This window comes from Pavona decussata, unplaced genomic scaffold (genome assembly GCF_977016875.1).
Source record: "Pavona decussata unplaced genomic scaffold, jaPavDecu1.1 SCAFFOLD_324, whole genome shotgun sequence".
Lineage (NCBI taxonomy): Eukaryota > Metazoa > Cnidaria > Anthozoa > Scleractinia > Agariciidae > Pavona > Pavona decussata.
The window spans coordinates 311,260-328,725 of record NW_028145713.1 but is presented as its reverse complement, the minus strand read 5'-3'; the positions used below and the strand labels follow the sequence as shown (position 1 = coordinate 328,725).

At 38.9% G+C, this 17,466-nt stretch overlaps 1 protein-coding gene across 2 annotated transcripts in view; it reads right to left on the bottom strand.

Moving 5' to 3' along the window:
- LOC146453656 (uncharacterized) overlaps nucleotides 1-17,466 on the bottom strand; it is a 114,982-nt gene that overhangs the window by 3,912 nt on the left and 93,604 nt on the right. Inside the window, exons 1-13 of one of the 2 annotated variants that reach the window (XM_085096260.1) lie at nucleotides 15,500-17,280; nucleotides 13,378-13,612; nucleotides 10,867-11,070; nucleotides 10,095-10,268; nucleotides 9,381-9,540; nucleotides 8,648-8,868; nucleotides 7,085-7,304; nucleotides 5,903-6,162; nucleotides 5,169-5,331; nucleotides 2,349-4,657; nucleotides 1,746-1,791; nucleotides 917-1,159; nucleotides 170-247 (exon numbers count right to left, since the gene is read on the bottom strand). In XM_085096260.1, the coding sequence (XP_084952386.1) occupies nucleotides 170-247; nucleotides 917-1,159; nucleotides 1,746-1,791; nucleotides 2,349-4,657; nucleotides 5,169-5,331; nucleotides 5,903-6,162; nucleotides 7,085-7,304; nucleotides 8,648-8,868; nucleotides 9,381-9,540; nucleotides 10,095-10,268; nucleotides 10,867-11,070; nucleotides 13,378-13,612; nucleotides 15,500-15,534 (4,348 nt within the window). In that variant the 5' untranslated portion in view covers nucleotides 15,535-17,280. Of the gene's footprint in view, nucleotides 1-169; nucleotides 248-916; nucleotides 1,160-1,745; nucleotides 1,792-2,348; nucleotides 4,658-5,168; nucleotides 5,332-5,902; nucleotides 6,163-7,084; nucleotides 7,305-8,647; nucleotides 8,869-9,380; nucleotides 9,541-10,094; nucleotides 10,269-10,866; nucleotides 11,071-13,377; nucleotides 13,613-15,499; nucleotides 17,281-17,466 lie in introns of those variants that run through there. The other variant, XM_085096261.1, reaches the window with a different exon arrangement.

The window sequence follows — 17,466 nt, the reverse complement described above, 5'->3', positions numbered from 1 at the left end:
CGTACTAATATTAATGGAGTGGGTTTTCTCCTCAGTATGATGACTGAAATGTAACGTGCTCAATAAATAAAAGTGTTTTGCAAATATAGAAACAGGCAGAAATGAATATTCGAAAGCTGTGAGTGCAAGGTACACGTTTAAACCCTCTGTGTTTATGTTAGCATCTTACCACTCAAGGCGGTAGTAAGCTGTCTTCCCTGTTTAAAAGGCATGAACCTTACATCAAGTTCTTCAGGTAACAGTGGACCTAAAAGCAACAAAAGATAATTTTCAAAAATGCAAACTTGAGGTCATCCCGAACTGCACAGAGCATTGTGTTATCTGTTATCCACCGAACAAGGCAAATGATGTTACATGGATTGACGCTTTCTACTCTGAAAAGCGCCGGAATGGAGGACGCTGAACGTTGTAGTCTTAGGTATGATAAATGTTTTGTTAACAACCAAGGAAAAAATGACAGCCAATAATATTTTCTATCTAGCAAGTGGATACCCAGATTCCCTTAACTACCATAAAAATTTCTAGACTTATATAAATGGAGAAAGTCAAGCGCGTGAATCAAGCTTTTTTAGGCTATCAGTTCCTTAAAGACGCCTTAGCTTTCTTCTCGGTTGGGAGGCATAAATTAGTGATTAAAGAGTCATTTTTACACTCCAGATGCGCTTCAGAGAGATCATTTGCATGTCACCATCAAATATATATAGACGAACACGAAGCACTAGTGACTTGCCCAGAAGCAAGCTTAGGAAATGTAAAGGGCAATTTACGAGTCTGGATACAGCTTCTTTACAGAGTTGCAAATGCTTCAAGGGTGCAACTCAGTAACACTTAACCTAGGTGAATGGATGAAGTGACCTGTATGATGGGGCTTGAACAATGGTACATGTATTAAGTTTACAATCAATGGTTTTCTCACCAGTTGTTCCAGCCGGTGAAACTACCCTTAAGTGTTTCACCACGTCAAGCCTGTTTGAATATTTGGCTGTTCTTGCTAAGCAGCGGATCAATGACTTAGTCTCAGAGTCTGGCTGTTCCAGAGAGGATTGATCCAGCTGAAACCTCTCTTTCACCTGACACACAATTTGTTTGCTATCACAAGACTGGGACAAAAGGGACTCCATCACCTCGTTGCGCAGAGCAAGTGCTTTATCTTCATTTCCTATAAAATATATATGTAGAGCAGTTTTAAATGTAACAATTTTTGTATTAGACGTTGTTCACTAAGGGAGCTCTGCAATGATTTGGAATTGAGTATTTCTTTAAAAGGCTATGCCACGAAAACAGTTTACGTGTTTTAAGAAAACAATGCTGATATTAAAACTACGAACCCTTCTCGTAAACTAAATGCTCCTAGCACAACGATATCAACTGACTCAAAGGGGAAAATTAAAATCTTAACCGTCTTTAGTGATTTTCACTGATGTTTCAAGTTCTTTTTTGCGTCTGTAATTAAGACACGAGAAAAAAACTTGAAAAATGAGGCAAAATAACTGTTGATCTATCGGTTTGCTTGTTAGTGGAAACCAAGACGTCCGAAACCAGAAATTAAGTGAGGCAAGATTCCAGGTTGATAAGACGAATTTATTGGTACTCATGCAAGTCACCGACCATCAATTTACTTTGGCTCTAAAAAAGGAAAACGTATTTGGAGAACTAAGGACAGCAGCCTCTAACTGAAGTAGCGAGTTCCGCAGTGGACTTGTAAGACTACAAATCAACGGCTTTTGACAAACACATACGCTCACCTCCACCAGAAGAAGGACATCCCCCGTCGCGTTTGTCAAATGCTAACTGTGAGATAAATAACATGAAATTATTAATGAATGATCCATTATTCTCATTAATAAATTTTCAGTATCTTGTGCCATCAACGGAATGTTTTTTTTTTTTTTTCGGAGAATTCCTGACGTTTTTGCGAATTGTGTTCATTTTAACATTCCTCCAGTGCGTGGCACCATTCTCCGAAGCTTGTACATGTAAACTTCCGGGATTAAAATTGTTGTTGAGGTATCTGGTACTGATTTCCAGCACATTTCAGCATTTACCACCACGGATCAATGCCACAACTCTTTATCAGTTAATACAACAATGATGGTATCAAACAACATCCTAATCATTTTTGAACAACAGTCAATAACGTTTTAAAAACATTCCTAATTATAGGTTTAAGTTGTTACAACTAAACTTGAGCTTGGTGATCCCCATTTTCTATTAAGGAACTGGGATCAAAAAATTCAGAAACAACTTCAAAGTTTAAGAAAATCGTAGGAAGGAGTTATGAGCCAGGTTAAATTTTCCAAAAGGATTAGAACGACTGACTACTTGATTGTCGTAAAATAAATGTTTACCTGGTTTTCTGAGGGAGTAAACCAATGTAAAAACTGCATGACGGGGACTCTGGTGTTTTTAGCCGATGCAGATCTGGTACAAAGTGTGTTCTTCTTGTCCCTGCACAACTCGGGCACAGGCCAGAAGTGTAAACAGTGCTCTTCTCTGCATCTTTGTTGATGATGAGTGTGGCAGTAGTTGACCACACCTCCATTACAACAGACTGGGCAGATGACACACATTTCATACGTCATATTCCTCAGCCAGCACAAATCATTGCGCATGCACTCCAACATCAAGCCGAGTTGCCTACGAACAAAAGCAGCACAAGTGACCCTAGTGGCGTCACACTGGAGATCTGCCGACAAGGCCATCCTTGAAGAGAAATCTTCGGACAGTTCATCACCGACATTCACCCTGTGGACAACAATTTCAATGAAAGACGAGCGGCAAAGAAGGATCACGGAGACTTCTACATGGTCAGATGGGAAAAATCTGGCAAAATTGTGAAAGAAAATGGATTTTTCTGGTCTCCAGAAGTTTTCCTCGCCCCACTGAAAGAACTGCAGGACCAATCGGGGAAACAAACCTGGTGGGACTTGACCATTCTCAAACCTAAGAAACAGGGACGGGATGTTTGCAGAATCAACAAGCTCAGTAATCTCGTCTGGTGGATGCGACCTCAACATTGATGGAACCAGGTACCGCTTGTTCTCAGACGAATCTGATGGCCAACTGCACAGCAAACTGAATTTCTCCATGATTGCAATGAGACTTTGAAAGGTCTCTCGGTTGTCAAACAAAGGTTCCCACATATGCTTCAAAAGTTCTTCATCCAGAAGCCCTTCCCTTTCAAGCTTCCACCATAATTCGATGAATTTTTTCTCTGTGCATTGATAGGCCGGCTGTACAGTTATTACTTTCTTGAACACGTCAATAAGCCACTGAGGATCCAAGACAACCAATTTATTCAACTCCGGAGAATCATCAAAGTGAATCAAGCTTCTCAGGTCATGCAAATAGTCCATTAATGTCTTTAATTCTTTGTCCTGGTTAATGTTGCAGACGTTTGATGCAATATCGTTGGCGTCCTTGAGGGAAATGCATTTGTTTCCCTTTTCTCTAAGTGCGTTGATCGTCTTAGTAAATTTCAACCACTTGATTGGAATAGTTTCGTTTATGTGAGGTAGTTCTCTAGCAACGGTGAGCACCTTTTGTCGCAACCGCATAACCTCTGAACACTCGGATTCAGTACCTGCCTTCGTGTTATCGACAAAGAACACATCAACCAAATGGGCGCCATACGACCTGTCCCTTAGACAACCAAGAATCTCATAAGCTAGCTCTCTAGGATTGCGACCAGCAAACGGCTTATCGGCATGAGTACACACCAAGAAAATGGGAGGGAGCTTCTTTGGCAGCTCTTTTGATTGAGGAAGTACATTATTCTCCTCGACGTGATATTTGGCTAGAGAAGCCACAGATCTCATCCAAAAATCAAGATAATCCAAATTGGTTTTCAGATTGAGGCTTTCTTGGTATTTCTTGTATACCCCTTGTTTTACCAGAGGGGTTGCTGTAGCTTGTGGATTTAGGCTGAGGTCATAAACCAGACAGTAGATTGCTCTTGCTGTGAGAAAGAGTGGATGTGTCACGTAATAAACGGACTGTCCAGCGAAGTCCCATACGGTTGAGTAAATCTCTTCTCTACTGTCCTTTAGGCCGCCTTGCAGAAGAGTTTCGGTTACAGCTGCTACCTCTTCTGGAACACCTCTAGTGGAGTGACGAATGTCCTCTCTATTTTGTTCTTTTGGACTAGATGATATGGGGGCTACCTCTGTGTTGACAGTGAGGTCAAGATTGCTAGATCCATGAATATGTCCTGCATCTAGCTCTGTTGCAGACTCTATTGAACTTGGCTGTCTTGGCATTTCAGTGTTTTCAGAATCCATGTTATTTTCAATTTCCTCTGTAGATGTTTCAAACAAGTTGGTTTTACTTTCCCTCTCAAACCTGTCTACAATCCACCTTGCTGTGTGATAATCAAAGGAAAGTGCCACATCAGAATTTTGGCCACGTTCCGTCGCACCTGTTCTCCACGTTTCAGTGGAAACTTTGCAGTGAGAAGGATCAATATCTATGCCCACAGTGCTGTCTTCCTCTGGGTCAAAGCATATACCTTTCAATGACTTCTTCAAACTCGTCTTTCCAGCTCGGTCTTGTCCAATAAGCATTATTGGCACCCTCTTGACAGATGTCTTCCCATCAGCAAGGGCCTTGTTAAAAGCCTCAACAGCCGAAGATCCCCGCGCAAGAATCTCTGGAGGAACTTTAGAAGAGAATACGTAAAAGGTTAAAAGTTGGTTGTCTTTCAAAATTTTCAACACATGAACACAATGTAGGATTTTTTTAAACTTGATTTGGTAATAATTGCGCTTCGGTGCAACTTTCAAAATAAATCATAAGGAGGCTTTTTTTCTGATATGGACATATCTAAAGAAACATTATACAGCAGAAAAAAGATCTTATATATGTCAATTTAACAATTCCTTTACGAAGAATATCTTTCAATATAAGATTTAAAGACATTAAGCTTGCGTTCGAGTGGCCGTATTTCGATATAAGAATACAAACAGTGACTATAAATCCTTCAAATTAAACAGGTATTTTGGATTTTTTTAAATACGAAATGGGGTTAAGTATATCGTGAACCAGCAAGAGTTTGCAGAAACTTTTTCAAAAACCTCCCTCAAATGAGAAATCTACAGGGTACCCCGATTAACCGAACGAGGGATAATTCTAGACGACGGTGGATCTATTACACCAAATCCTTTTCTTACCTGTTCCTGTCAGCTCAGTTTTCCTCATCTCACGAAATAGGAAGACTTGGATCTCATTTAAAAACTTTAGAAAATCTGGCAACTTCTGCACTATAACTTCTGGTTCCCAGACTCCACTGCTCAGCAAGGTGTCCCATTCTTCACAGTGAAGGTGCAAGTCAGTCTGCCAACAAAATGAAACGCATTAGAGCTTCTTTTTAAAACAAAATATGTGTCATGTAAATGTTAGGTGGGAGAATACCAATAAAAAAATTCTTCTGCCGTTTTGTCGTCTAAGTCAAATCTGTTCATGTTTCGTACAACTCTAAATTCTAGTGCGCGGTACTTGGGACAAATGTAAAATTTTACAGTTTTGTGTACAAGCCTGCCGAAACATAGTTGCTTTTGAAAAAAACGTAAGGCCTAGGACGATGGAAGGCGTTGTTCATCGTCCTTTGAAATGATAACTCAGTTACTTTTTTTGTCTCCAGATTGGGTCACTTTGATATGGATAGCGACGTTTCGATCGTTCTACTGTTGGCCTTTATCAGGTACCTCCAACGGAACGCTGACGGAGCATCGTCTGTGTAAAAGACGAGGATCGAAGTCCTGCAATAATTAACGATCAAAACGTGGAAAAAATGCAACAAGCTCCAAAAACCTCGGTTGACACAAAAGTAACGTAAAAAACATCATTCTCCCCCTCCTAATTTTCAAAATAAATAAATAAATAAATAAATAAAAAGGGTGAATACCGATTGTCTTGATTCCTCTCCCTCCATCACGGTGTTCCATGTGTGCTCCTTCGAGAGGATGATGGCAAAGCCTGAATCATTCATGTACTTAGTTCGTTTAGACCAGCGCTTATGGATGAGATAAAATCCCTCAGGCACCTCCTTTTCCGGGAGATGCAGTCCAAATTCATCCTCCTCCGTCAAGGTCAGTCTACACAGATATGTCAACAAAGTATTTCTAACTTCCTCCTCTGGTACAGAGTTTTTGGCTAGAGCGCTATCTGCGAAAAAGAAACACATGATATCAACGATATTATCAACGACGTTATTGAACTGGTAACTTTCTTAGGCAAAATAGGGTCCCTAACTGTAAAAGAGTGAGTATTTTGGATTCAGTTAGCCTAGGTATGAACTACATGATCGAAGTTCATGCCAACTCATTCCGTATTATGCAGGACTGATTTGCTCAATATTCGTCTTTTTCTGAAGCGGTTTGATTTGGTGTTACTTTAGGTGATAAAAAAGAAAAATTGAACACGAAAGGAAGTTCGTGAGGACTCGAACGTTTGGGTAAACGCAAGCCACAGGCGAGGTTTTTTTTATAAGTATTTCTAAAAAAATGCCCTTCGAATGTCTTCATTTGGTAATGTCAGCACAAAGGGTATTGTGCCGTTTTATTTATTTTAAAAATTAAACATAATGTGAATGAAATGGTACATGGCGTCCCACCAACGTGTCTAAGTATTTCACTTTCCCTTATGTCGCCCAACCATTTTGGATCGCCAATCTGAGCTCCATTAGTTCTATCATTAACAAACATACGTTGTTACATTACAATCACACACTTTTCCCTGAAAAGTGAATTAATTAATTAATTTGTGAATATGATAATAATGAATGTTCGATGAGATGAGCTGTTGTAATAATGCGATAAGGAAGCAGTTTTATGATCAAATACATCCCGGGATCTCCATTGCCTGTGCTGGCCATATGAAAGTGAATAGTGAATCTGACTTGTTTGCCTTGCCGCAGATTACTGGAGTACATAATAAAAAACAAGGTACACTTTTTAATCTTTATTGTAGGCCTTATTTTAATTTCTTTGCGTGAATCCGATAAAGGAAAAAAAAACTCGGTGAAGATAGAACGCAGTACGGACCGCTGGGTTTCTCTAAGAACTCTAAAAATTACGTAATATCTCACCTGTTCGCCCTCGAATGGTGAATCTACAATCAAATTCGCAACTAGGAAACAAAATGTCTGCCTGTAAGTATTTCCCAGATTTCAGAACCAGCCATCCTCGGCATCGAGAACTTGTTGTTTCGTCTACAAAGTCAATCTCCTCCAAGATGTTCTTTACGTCATTTAAAGGAATTGGTATTTCCTTGATCCACTTCCCGGCACTTTTATTTGTAACCCATACCTGTATATACATGAATATGAATATATGAAAGATATATTTATACCTGAATATACAAGAAGGAGATGGATATATTCAGTTTACATTACCAGGCCTTCCAAAGATAACTCGCTCAATGCCTCCAAACGAGTGAAACCGTGTTAGGCTTTTGCGGGTTAATTTACAAATTTTCCATTGCAATAGTAGTAACTGACTTAGCTTGAAAATTTTTTCCGAGAATTTTCATCTTGGACTTATTATCTATTTCATTTTCATAGCATTGGGTGGTTGGCTGATTCGCTAAATCTGTAAGTGTACACAACGCTTAACTTATTTAATGTGCTTGCGAGATGCAGGTAATTTAGTGTGTTGCTTACATGATTAGTCGCCAGTGTACTCGCGAGATGCGAAGTCTTGAGACCAATAACCCAAGCCCGTGACCTGCTCACCATATGAGTCATCCATAGCTCAGTGTTTAGAGCATCCAGACTAATGACTGGAAGATTAAGGTTGTGGGTTCGATTTATGATAGGGGCTTGGAAGGTTTTTCCGAGAATTTTCATCACGTAGTTATTCTCTCTTTCATTTTCATAGCATTGGGTGCTTGGCTGATTCGTCAAATAACAGAAGTAGTTTGATAATAGCAAAACCGCTACCACCACCACCAAAAACAACGGAACTAGCAATACTACAATTACTACTACTAGTACTAGTCTAGTAGCACTCATGAGTTAAGTTGTATCCTCACTATTGTCTCTTAAACAAGACGTTCCGCTATAAAAGGGCAAGCCCCTCTTTCATTTCACACCTTTGTGGGCGTAAAATGCAAATTAAGACGCCGTTCAGTCGTGGAAAGTTGTTGACTCAAGCGTCCTCTGAAAAATATGCCTCAAGATTTTATAATATCACCACAGCAATATAAGATATCAAGTTGTTATTTGTTTAACAAGGGTTATTCTGAAAACTAAGCCAATTTTATCGGTAAAAGCCGAAGAAAAAGACACAGTCATGTTGTTTGTTAGTTGCCTACGCTTTAGTGGTCGATTGACAACTAAAAGTGAGAATGGCCTGGCCAGGCCCCTTTGATACCGGAACTTCCTGTTTAATAATGGTCTATGAATGAAATAACGATTAGCTATTGTCAAAAAAACAATACTTAGGATACGGATATCTGAATGGAATCTGGTCCCTGGATCCCAGGAGAGGAAATGTCACTGCAACATCTCTCCGCGGCCTGTCACCGCTAGATTTTCTGTAATTATAAATGCTTTGATTTCCAACCTGCTTCACGGTCCGGTACACATACCACCCAACTATCTTAAAATGTGTAATGACGGCATATATCAATGATAGATATGAAGCCATACCTTGCATCTTATTTGATGCCAACATGGTGTTAAAAATGTTAAGTCATATCTTGCAATAAAGGCAACATCCTCAGGACTTTGTTCCCTGTAGTGTCCCCTGAAGATTGCCTCGTTAACTTGAACTCCTTCTTTGAACGACCGTTTCCAGTAATTTTTGATATTTAACGATTCAAACATTTGTGTTGCCTCATCAATGCTCCACTCTCCCTCCTCAACTCTCTCTAAAAAAATACATTTTATTTCGTCAGTCATCAGCTTGAGACGGGTGTTCTTCAGTGAGGTAAAATCCATGTATGAGACGGGCAGAATAACTGCATGGTTCACAAAGAAAAAATGGTGGACAAACATAGTTTTATTTAATTATTTATTTATTTATTTGTTTATTTATTTATTTATTTATTTATGTATTTATTTATTTATTTATTTATTTATTTATTTAATTTTGCCTCCATTTCTCCATTATATAATAATTACAACGATGATATTTCTCCATTATATAAGAATTACAAGATTACAAGACCAAGAACTGCAGGGGGGGAAATGGAAAAGGGCAAAAATATAGGTAAACTAATCATGTGCCCTTTGGGTTAATTACAGTTTTTAAGATAAAAGAGGAAAACTTACATAAGAGAGGAAACGAGAAAACCAAAAGATAAAAAAGTATCATAACATGTGTAAGGTAGTTCTTACATACGAACATATGATAGGGAAACAGCAAAACAGATATAGTTACCTTCATCGGGAACCCAAATGGTGGTTGTTCCAAAGTGACACCACATGTCAGCTTTTGGAAGTTTCATTCCGGTATCACTTTTTATCCTACGCAGCGTTACTAGTACGTCTTTCATTAGTTGATACTGGTAGCTAGAGTGGTCATCGGAACTGAAAGATTCCTGACAAAAATGAGCACATTACAAGATTATTAAATAAATCTACAGACGGTCAATTAATGATAATGCACACCTCATCTACTATTTCAAGAACACAGTCTTCTCCCAACCACAAATCATTCATTTCTTTGTTCAAGTACTTAAAGCATACTCCAATAAAATCGATAACTTACTATATATTTTTCAGGAAGGATATGTGTTTGGATGGATGGATACCGCAGGAAAGTAATAGCAGTAAACCTTTATTTAACTAGGATAATCCTGTCAGAATACAAAAAGTATATCTGTTGTCAATAGGAGCCCTACATTAAAACTAATAAAAAAATACAAGATAAATAATAAGACAAGTAGGTAACTATAAATTAATAAATATAGTATAACATAAAAAAAACTAATTTTTATTTACTAATATAATAATTATTATTATATACAACTGAGCCATTATAATAAAAACTTTTCTTGGCGGTCTCAGTTCTTACTGCAGGTAAGTATTAATACCCCCTTACCTCACTGTTTTTTGTAATTGTTGCATAACTGGTGATATAAAGAAGGTATACCTGTAGTTTATAATCCTCGTTCGCTGGTTTCAATTGGTACCGTACATGCGACCCCGCCTGATCCTTTTGCCGCACTTGCTTCAGCTTCATTTTACCATCTTGGAAACTCCAACCATCTATGTAGCAGCACACTTTATTGAATTCATGTTCTACACCCCGGATTCTTCCGCCTGACTAAAATAAAAAGGGTAAACTTTGTTGTTAAAACTTTTTTTAGCCAAGCTGACAACAGCATTCAGTTTCACTCATATGGCTCCATCTACAGTCATTTGAACTTGTTTTGTATAATTGTTATTTACAACGGTGACGCAAAACCATTCCAGCTTTTATTTCATTCAGTAAGTTGGCAAGTATTTCCGTATACTAAAGGAACGACTTTATATTTCAACTCCGGGCACAATTCATCCGTTTGAGCGAAAAACCGGTGACACTTTACTCAGTGGCGCGTCGCTCGTTTAGATAAAATTTCTACTTCTCTCTTGATAGAAACTACTAGTCTATGAAGGAGCACAAACCGACAGTTTGTGAGATTCACGGCTTGCTTTGTTGGTAATTTGCATTATTAAATACATCCTAGTTGACTACCAGGAAAGTACCCAGAAAAGTTCTTTGTATGAAAAAGCAACACGATCAAGAGACCTGACCTTCAAATCACGACCCACCAACGTGGCAATAATCAATACACTACCGCTCCTCAACTCGTTATAGGTTTAACTTTTCATTTAATGATTTAACTAAGATTTCACTTAGAGAATAAAAGATATGTACCTACCACTACATTTCCAATCTGTACTTTAGCACGAGTCCTTTGCTCTTCATTCCCAAGAATAATGTAGACATCCCCACCTTTACAAATCACTTTTGCTCCTGTCTTCGCACTGATTTCTTTAAGTTTAGATCGTCCTTTACCCAATACCAAGCCCTTGTATTTGTCTTCAATTTCCAGTCGTTCCCAAATTGTGCTCTGTACATCTTTCTGTAAAGGAGAAAGTTCTCGTTGGAGTAAACATGTCACGTGGTACAAAATCGGAATACGGTTATCGGACGACTCGGAACCGTCGTCCGATTTGATAACAGCTAATCGCCCGATCTTTTTCGTCGAGAAGAACAAAGAAAGAACGTCAAATCCAATCACAGTTCAGTAAAATGTGGTAAACTAGAAAGCTTTCATTTATAAAGCGAGCGCGTCTCAAGAAATTAATTACTCGGTTAAAAAGAATAATAAAAGATTGATAAACACATTTTCCGGCTTGCTGGTATATCGGTGGATGATGCTTTGGCACAGCACAGCACAGCACAGCACAGCACAACACAACACAGCACAGCACAACACAACATAGCAGAGCACAGCACAACACAACACAACACAACACAATGCACACAACACAACACATCAACACAACATAGCATTGAGCATAGGATAGCACAGCGTAGCACAGCACAGGGGCACCCAAAGACAATTTTCTCTCAGATCCTTTAAAACGTTATTTTAGGCGATCTGAAGTGGCTCAGTTTAAAGCTCTATAGGTTCATTTTAGGCAGTGCGGTAATATTTTTATCTGCTCTGTCATTCTAGGGGCACTTGAGTCTTTCCGAAATTAGTAGGGCATTTTTGTCCACTTCCCGAAAACCTTTAAGGTCTTATTTCCTTTCTAAAAATCTTAGCTGACCTTTTCTCGGTCCCCTAAACAACATTTTGAATTTCCCATATCACGAAAGTTCGTGGTGAAAAATTGTAGGGGAAAATTGTAGGGGATTAAGGGCCTTCCGAACAGGTAATTTACCGAAACAATCTGTTGGGTGCCCCTGACAGCACAGCACACCAAAACACAACACAATACAACACACCATAGCACAGCATAGCATAGCGTAGCATAGTAGAGCATAGCACAGCATAGCATAGCAGAGCAGAGCAGAGCATAGCAGAGCATAGCATAGCACAGCATAGCATAGCATAGCATAGCATAGCACAGCACAGCATAGCATAACATATCATAGCATAGCATATCATAGCATACCATAGCATAGCACAGCAGAGCACAGCACAGTACAGCATAGTATAGCATAGCATAGCATAGCACAGCACAGCACAGTACAGCATAGCATAGCATATCATAGCAAAGCATAGCATAGATACCATAACATAACATATATAGCATAGCATAGCATAGCATAGCACAGCACAGGACAGCACAGCAAAGCAAAGCAAAGCACAGCACTACACAGCATAACATAACATAGCTTAGCTACGCATAGCATATAGCAGAGCACAATACAACAGAACAACAAAACATAACATAGCATAGCACAGCATAGCATAGCATAGCATTGCATAGCACAGCACAGCACAGTACAGCATAGCACAGCATAGCATAGCATAGCATAGCATAGCACAGCACAGCACAGCACAGCACAGCACAGCGCAGTATAGCATAGCATAGCATAGCATAGCACAGCACAGCACAGCACAGCACAGCATAGCATAGCACAGCACAGCATAGCATAGCATAGCATAGCATAGCACAACACAACACAACACAACACAACATAGCATAGCATAGCTAAGCATAGCATATAGCAAAGCACAACACAACACAACAACAATTAACATAACATAGCATGGCATAGCACAACATACGATAGCATAACACAGCACAGCACAGCATAGCAATATAGCATGGCATAGCATAGCATAGCACAGCACAGCACAGCATAGCACAGCACAGCACAGCACAGCACAGCACTGAGCACAGCATAGCATAGCATAGCATAGCATAGCACAGCACAGCACAGCATAGCATAGCATAGCATAGTATAGCATAGCACAGCACAGCACAGCACAGCATAGCATAGCATAGCACAGCACAGCACAGCACAGCACAGCATAGCATAGCACAACACAACACAACACAACATAGCATAGCATAGCTAAGCATAGCATATAGCAAAGCACAACACAACACAACAACAATTAACATAACATAGCATGGCATAGCACAACACACAATAGCATAGCACAGCACAGCACAGCACAGCATAGCAATATAGCATAGCATAGCATAGCATATAGCATAGCATAGCATAGCATGGCATAGCATAACATAGCATAGCATAGCATAGCATAGCATAGCATAGCATAGCATAGCATAGCATAACATAACATAACATAACATAGCATAGCATAGCATAGCATAGCAGAGCATAGCATAGCATAAGTTGTGAAAACTTATCCCAGACAGTAAATTGGCTCAGGTGAGCACTTTAGAATTGTTTTGCAACTCACCACTTTTTTCAAGATTAGTCTCTTAGCATTTGCTATTTGGTCCTCGTTACCACAGACTGTAAACCCTTCCTCGTCCCTGCTCGCTGAAGAAACTCTTGCTCCAGACATTTGAATGATTTCTTGTAACATATAGCCACCCTTTCCAATCACGTGACCTTTCATATCTTGTGGAACTTCTACGAATTCACTGTAAATTTCCTCGATACTTTGTTCTTTTATACTGTCATAGTCCGGCCTAAACAACGGGAAATAATGTCAAATTAAATGTGAATTATAAACGTTTTTGCCTTATACAACAAAGACTCTGATAAACACCGAAAAAGCCTGAAATGAAATGCTTAAATCATCTAAAAAGTAACCGACAACCTATTTTATTTTTAATATATATCGAACCTTTTGATAATGCCACATATAACGGTTGGGCTAACCTAAATAATTATGCATATAAACAAACTTTTTCAATTATATCGAGACATAACGACCAAAACTAAAACGGCAAACATCTCAGAGCATTATACGTGTATACATTTTTTGCTTGAATTTTTAACCTTTTTGGATACAGTAAACAGAAGCTTTACTGTCACCCTCCGTATTCCTTTTAATTAAAACCGTCTTTATTGAGTCATGGATCTCGAAAGATACGATACTACTGTTTTGAAGAAAAAGAAGAGCAAATATTTTTATAAGATTTCTATTATTAGCGGTGAGTAATTATTGCACCAATATAAGGTGACTTCATCTAGAATTCCATTTGATCAATATGTCATTTGCCATCACCCTTGACCGCAATGAGTTCTTACCAGAACAATTTGAACTTTTTCTTCTGAAAGTGAATTAACATTATTAATACTTCGTAGAGAAGCCCTACAAAAAATTCCTTTTTTCCTTGCTGTTATCAGTTCCAAGTGGCAATAAGTGCTATGACCCTCTTAAATTTTACACAAGCATTGGGGATAAAAGTAATAAAAAAAATAGACAAACACAGACAACGTCCAGACAACATACGCAATTTGCAATGTAAGCTTATGGCCAAATTGTTTTTATGGAAAGTCAGGAAAAGTACAAGTCAATTCAAACACTCACTGCGATTGTCCTTATTTCCGTTTTCAGTGTGGGGGAGATTTGACCCCCAAAATGCAGCCGAATTTAAGTAATTGAGTTTCTAATGATAGCGTCGTAATATCCCGGGTATATTAAATATTCGGTCAGAATTTTTGTTCGGCCGTTTCTGTTCGCCGTTTTGCCCCGTCTTCTGGTAAATGCGGCTGGATGTTCCTTGGCCGAATATTAAGCCCGCAACAAATCTTTGTTGCGATGCTGTATTGAAAACAGTAGAGGGGAGGGAAGCGAAGAAAAGGCGAAATATGGCCAACAGAAATGACGACGGTCTTAATAATCACAATGTGGTGACTATAGATGGCGTGACGTAGATTTGTTTTTATTGGGCTTGAATATTAATTTACATAAGTGAACACGATCCATCAATTGTCGAAAAACACAATCTTATTTTAACAAAATTTGAGTCAGGAAATAAGCATATCAAACGATTAAGACAAATTAACTTGCGTCAATTCGATGCGAACCGGTAATTTATAGCTTACGACGGCACAAACAGAGGAAATCGGTCACATAATTGTACATCGAAACCAGTCAAACCACACAGCGGAAATAAGTGCAGTACGTGGTATTAAATTTAACGTAGCATGTTTGCACAAACTTACCAATCCACAGTATTTGAAGTCAATTCTATTAAAAAAAGATCGAAAAATATCATGTGCACTTTCAAGTGGAAAATCGATTCGTGTTTCTCCAAGTAACTGAAAGGGAAAGTTGCGATTCCAGTGTGAATCAAAATATCCTCACAAATTTCCTCCTGTGAACATTTCCGGCTATCTCGTTGTTGTTTTAGAAAGTACTTGAGTAAGAATAATTGTCATAATCTGGAGTTTCTTCATAATGTTTCGATAGATTAGTAATGGATAATGTATCTTTGTTATCTTGTTTTAGTATTGAAGAAATGATAAACCGTAAAGGAATGTGCAACTAACGACTCTGCCGCTGTCAGATCTGAATCGATCGTAAGATGAGAATGTGTTTACACATCGACTACCAGATGTCTTACCGTTGAAGCCGGCGATCATAGCCACCGCTAGCCATCTTGCTGTGACTTTAAATCCTTGGACGTTTTAGCATTTGATTTGTTTAATGCACTGCTGTTGGCAAGAAAACGTTACGAAATCGAGACAACCCGTCAACAAACCGAAAGTACTTCCGGGATGCAAATGTCCTTGCTTCAATCCAGGGTAGTTTTAACCGCGTTGCCTGGGACGAGGCCGCGGTGCCTGGGACGGGAGCAGCCTTTATTTCGTCGTTCTCTTTCGTTCGTTTGTTCTTTCTTTCTTTCTTTCTTTCTTTCTTTCTTTCTTTCTTTCTTTCTTTCTTTCTTTCTTTCTTTCTTTCTTTCTTTCTTTCTTTCTTTCTTTCTTTCTTTCTTCCATTAACTGATGCGTCAGTGATAGCTGTTGCCGCTCTGAACCAGAATAGCAGCTTTGCGTCATCCATAAAGAAGGCGTGGGAGACGTCAATGCCCACAGGTTTAGTCAACCTGTATCGTTATAGTGCTCGTAGTTTCCCGGCACGCCCATAAGATTAACGCACATGATGAAAATTAGTGAGCATAGGGTATTTTCTTTCTTTCTTTCTTTCTTTCTTTCTTTCTTTCTTTCTTTCTTTCTTTCTTTCTTTCTTTCTTTCTTTTTTTCTTTCTTTCTTTCTTTCTTTCTTTCTTTCTTTCTTTCTTTCTTTCTTTCTTTCTTTCTTTCTTGTTTTCTTTCTTTCTTTCTTTCTAGCTTTCTTTCTGTCTGCCTGTCTGTCTGTCTGTCTGTCTGTCTTTCTTTCTTTCTTTCTTTTCTTAGTCCGTAACTACTCGTCATTCGGTTGGCTTGATGCTTAGTTTATTCGGAGCTCTGCATCGGTATCGTAGGGGAAGGGTTCGATTCCTACCAGTTTATTTAAGACTTATTGTTTTCGGTTTTTCATGCCAACTGATTTACTCACTAGCATTACTACGAGGGTCTTTTCATCATTCAAGATTTTACCGGCACAATTCGCATATATGATCCTTTTAAATATTTCCTCATTTTCTGTAACATAATCAATCAATCAATCAATCAATCAATCAATTCGTCCATCCATCGACCAATCAATCAACTTCCATGACTTAACTGAATGTGCCTGCACTCCGTTTTGAATGCAAGTTTGCATTGAAACCTGCGATAAAACTTGTTATTACAATAATAATGACAGCGTTTTGCTTGGCCGCTTTGTAGGGCAGGTCAATTACAAGTTCTTACAAGGTAAAGAATGTCTTATTAAAATGAAATGGACCCTTTGCAGCTAACGGTTAAATGGTACAAAAAACACCTTGCAGGAGAGCAAGCTACGCACTGGGACATCCTAAACAAAGAAAATTCAAATTTGACTTGACGAATTCGCTTTATTTTGGATGTCCCAGTAATCTTTCGTACCATGTGACCTTTAGCTTCAAAGGGCCCATTGCTGCACAATAAAGCAGATCTGTTCCCTTCGAAAGTTTTATTTTCACTGGACCCTGATAACCTGCTGCATCATTTTTTAAAGGTTGCAAACATTGTTCTGTTGTTCGCTCTTTGGTCCTCTCCACCAACCATGAAAGACGTTACAAACGGTGAAGGGTCGCCCCGGACAATTACTTTATTAGTGGATGGGTGCCAGGTGGTTTGGACCACCGAAAAATGGGACTTAAACTGGAACAGAAACGGGGGAGGGGTCCGCGCTGTTACTTGTGTGCGATAAAATGAGAGAGCTCCCACTATTACGTAAAATTTCAACAGAAAAAAAGGTACAGAGTTGAAAGCCAGCAAGGACGGGACGGCAAACGGTTATGTTATTAGTAGTGGGAATATTAGTTCCCTTCCCTAACAATAAATATCATTATAGGACTGAGTGGAGTCCAATTCCGTCTGTAATCAATACGAGTGATTAACAAAATCGCGGGAGTCCGATTTGTTTAATCACGAGTATGATTACAGACAGAATTGGACGACGCGA